Source organism: Coregonus lavaretus, assembly GCF_964263955.1.
Source record: "Coregonus lavaretus genome assembly, chromosome: 12".
Classification (NCBI taxonomy): domain Eukaryota; kingdom Metazoa; phylum Chordata; class Actinopteri; order Salmoniformes; family Salmonidae; genus Coregonus; species Coregonus lavaretus.
The window spans coordinates 10703328-10706999 of NC_139999.1; the positions used below are offsets into that span (position 1 = coordinate 10703328).

Genomic DNA, 3672 nt, shown 5'->3' on the forward strand with positions numbered 1-3672 from the left:
TAGATCTGATTTTTAAAGCTAACAATTCAATGGCCATAATAAATAGGTATGGTGGCAGATGGCAACCTTGTTTTACGTCACTTGACAATTCAAAGTTCTCAGAGAAGTAACCTTTATTTATTATTTTACATAAAGGTATATGACTTTTACCCATTTTATGAGAGATTCTCCAAAGTTGAAGAAATCCGGGCACAGATTCTAGACGTATCAAATGCTTTATCTAAATTTGCTATAAAGATTATACCTGGTTTCCTTGCAACACAAGCTTTAACCGATATCTGTTTTTTAACCATGCCAAGATGCGCTCAGGAGGTCTGATCGAGGAGAGGATACTGGCTTTGGAGGCAGCTCAGAAACAGGCCCAGCAGAAGGTGGAGATTACCCTGGCAACGTCAGAGCAGTTGAAGAGCATCGACCTCAAATCCCAGGTGTGGGCGCTCCACAATGAGATGAACACCAGGCTGGCTGAGTTCCAGCAGGTAGCCGTCTCCTCCGCAGCCCTGCAGGCCATGATAAAGAACAAGAGCAACGACTTGGAGTCGGTCAAGGAGAGCGTGGCGGCCATTTCGAGCTCCAACTCGGCGCTAGCGGTGAGCGTGTCGGGGCTCACCAGCATGGTGGACAACATCAAATCCAGGCTGGACAAGCAGGTGTCCACGGTGGACGGCTTGCCGTCACAGCTGGAGGGACAGGTCACTGAGCAGAGGGAACTAAGAGAGTTTCTGAGTCTTCACAGGGTAGTGCTACATAACAACCACCAGGAAGTGGGTCAAATCAAGTAAGCTTGGTTTTTGTGAATATTATGATTAACTTTATGCATGAACTCACTCCCTAGCTGTATGAATAGTGAAAGTTGTATTAAAGTAAATTATTTGATGGCTGTACTGTATTTGTCATGGCTATAGGCAGGAGCTTTTCCTGACAGACGCAGGGTTTTTCTTGGTCAAGTCACATGCTTAGAAAAAATATACCAGTCCATATGTTGATTCTAATATGCTATGGTTCATTGAGTCTCTATCTGTCTGTGTGTTTCAGGGAGTTGCTGGAGGCATGGCAGGCCAAGAAGGCCCGGGCTCTGGAGCAGCAGCTGCAGTTAGTGACCAGGACCCTGGATGAGCAGCACGTCAGCTCCCAGCGTCTGCACTCCCACCTCAAGAAGCAGCTGGAGGCTGTCCACAGCCAGGTAGGCCCCACTTCCACCACAGCTAATTATTATATTTCTATTTCCGTGGACTGTAAGGAAAATGTACAATAAAGTATTCCTCATCTTCTAAATTGTTTTATGAAAGAACATATCATGGTTTTGAGGCTTATAGTGTACACTTACACACAGTACTCTTACAAAAACAATTGTATCTGCTTTCTGACACATACAGTAAGTTAGTCAAGTATTGTATAAATTCAGGTTGACTTAATAGATCACTCTGTTCTGTAAACACCAAACTAGCGTAGTCAGAGAAAAGCAAATACTTTTATCGACAAAGGGTTGAAAATATTGAGCTAATATATGACTCATATCTGAGAGGCGCATTATAAATGGTTAACTCTTTCAGACACCATACAGGATGACCCATGCTCGAGTGTCCTCTTGAATGTACAGTACTGATTGTTCTCTGTGTTCTAGCTGGTGAATGGTGGTCCACTCAGCCAAGAGGAAGTAGACTCAGAGGCTGAAGAGGCCTCGGAAATGGCGGAAGAGGAGCAGGAGGTAACAGAGGAAGAACCTGCTGAGGAGGAGGTAGAGGAGGACGTTACTGAGGAGGCAGTGGAACAGGAAGCTGAAGATGGGGACGTTACTGAGGAGGCAGTGGAACAGGACGCTGAGGAGGAGGGTGTTACTGAGGAAGAGATGGAACAGGAAGCTGAGGAGGAGGACGTTACTGAGGGAGCAGTGAAACAGGAAGCTGAGGAGGAGGAAGTTACTGAGGAAGCAGTGGAACAGGAAGCTGAAGAGGAGGAAATGGAGCAGGAGGAGTCAGTGAAAGAGGAAGTGACCGAAGATCCAGAAGAATGGCTAGTTGCCGTGGAGTCATTGGAAGACGGTGTCACAGAAGAGCAACTGGAGGAGGAAATTGGGGAGGAGAAGGAGGAGGAGGAGCAGCCAAAGGAAGAGCCAGAGGAAGAGGAGGAGGAGATTGGGGAGGAGGAGGAGGAGGAGGAGGAGCAGCCAAAGGAAGAGCCAGAGGAAGAGGAGGAGGAGATTGATGATGACGATGACTTCCCAGAGGACTGGTCTCCTGAGGAGCAATGGTAGGAGGAGGAGAAGGTTTAGGCACTTGTTGCTGACTCTGGTATGGCTAGAGCAGACATTTTTGCAATTGAAACTTTACTGTATTGAAAGAAATGGAGGGCACTCAATCAACATGAGGAGTGGTGCAACAACAAAAATGTGATCATCATTGAAAAGGGCGCAACACCATTAAAAACATATTATTTTATTTAAGCAACTATTAAAAGCCTGACAAAATTAAGACGTAGGGGCTTATATGTACATGTCCATTCCCTCTGTATAACATTTCTGATGAAAGTCATTGATGAAGGCCGAAATGTCAAGTTTTTAATAGTTGCTTGAATAACATAATAATACAGTATGTCTTTAATGGTGAGCAAGCGAACGTTTCCTTTTTAATTAATCACACTTTACTTCATTGCCAAAAATAAAATTACATTTGACTAAAATGGTGAGGTCTTATGGAAATATTGAAGATATATTTCTAAAGAGAAAGACACATGCTTATGGAAGATCCAGGCCTCAAGACCCACACCCACGGGAATACTTCTGTTAAAAATAAAGACTGTGTCAGTGCCAACTGTTAACAGTAGTCTGTACCTAAGGAAGCAGTCTGAGGTTTTCACTTCTCTTCTTATATATGAATTTCGGACATCAGTTTTTAAGATGAGGGACAAAAGCTACTTTCCCATTTGTTGGCAAACCCACAGAAGGTCCAAACACTTACCAGCTTGGTTATGAACTTTATTTGATAATGTTTCAGTTGTAAATGTCCTTACTAAAAAGTTGTCAATCAAAATGTGTGTGATTATTTGATCTTGATTGATATAAATACATTTTCTTAACTGTCCATATTATTGACCTAGCCTACATGCAGTAGCGGGTATTATTTAAAGATCTATGGGACCTCTTTTTATTTCTGAAAAAAATCGTCATGTTATAGATGTGACATTTTCAAACCTGCAAAGTGCATCACAAATGTCATTGATGTACTTTTGTAATAAAAAAGTTTCTACATTTTTCTTTACCTCGCTGCTTCTGTCCTCTTATTTGTTGTAGTTAGTTATTAGCCTAACAATGATGTAAACCTCAATTTACAAGAAAGCTGTGAAAATGTCATTCTTCAGCTCATGGTTTTAGTTCATTTATGCGAGCAACTGAAAGCTTGCCTCTGTCTAAAAGAGAATGGAATGAAACCTTGACCGTAATGTGGTCTGTAACAAAACACCTTCTCATAACCTCTCCCCAAAGGTTATTTATGGTGTTGGCTTAGCCTATAGCTGTGAGAACAGTATAGCCCTGCACTGGACATGCTGTCCATGTGGTTAGAGTTTCCCCTGTCTGGTACTGGACATGCTGTACATGTGGTTAGAGTTTCCCCTGTCTGGTACTGGACATGCTGTCCATGTGGTTAGAGTTTCCCCTGTCTGGTACTGGACATG

General features: G+C 43.0%; 1 protein-coding gene across 1 annotated transcript; it reads left to right on the forward strand.

Moving 5' to 3' along the window:
• Positions 1 to 299: 299 nt before the first annotated feature.
• LOC311138320 (uncharacterized protein) lies at positions 300 to 3257 on the forward strand (the record flags this gene model as incomplete). The annotated part of the gene is made up of 3 exons (XM_084173003.1): positions 300 to 778; positions 1036 to 1183; positions 1625 to 3257. 3 exons carry the CDS (start codon positions 300 to 302, stop codon positions 2252 to 2254), a joined length of 1257 nt encoding a protein of 418 aa, XP_084029129.1. The 3' UTR covers positions 2255 to 3257.
• Positions 3258 to 3672: the final 415 nt, after the last annotated feature.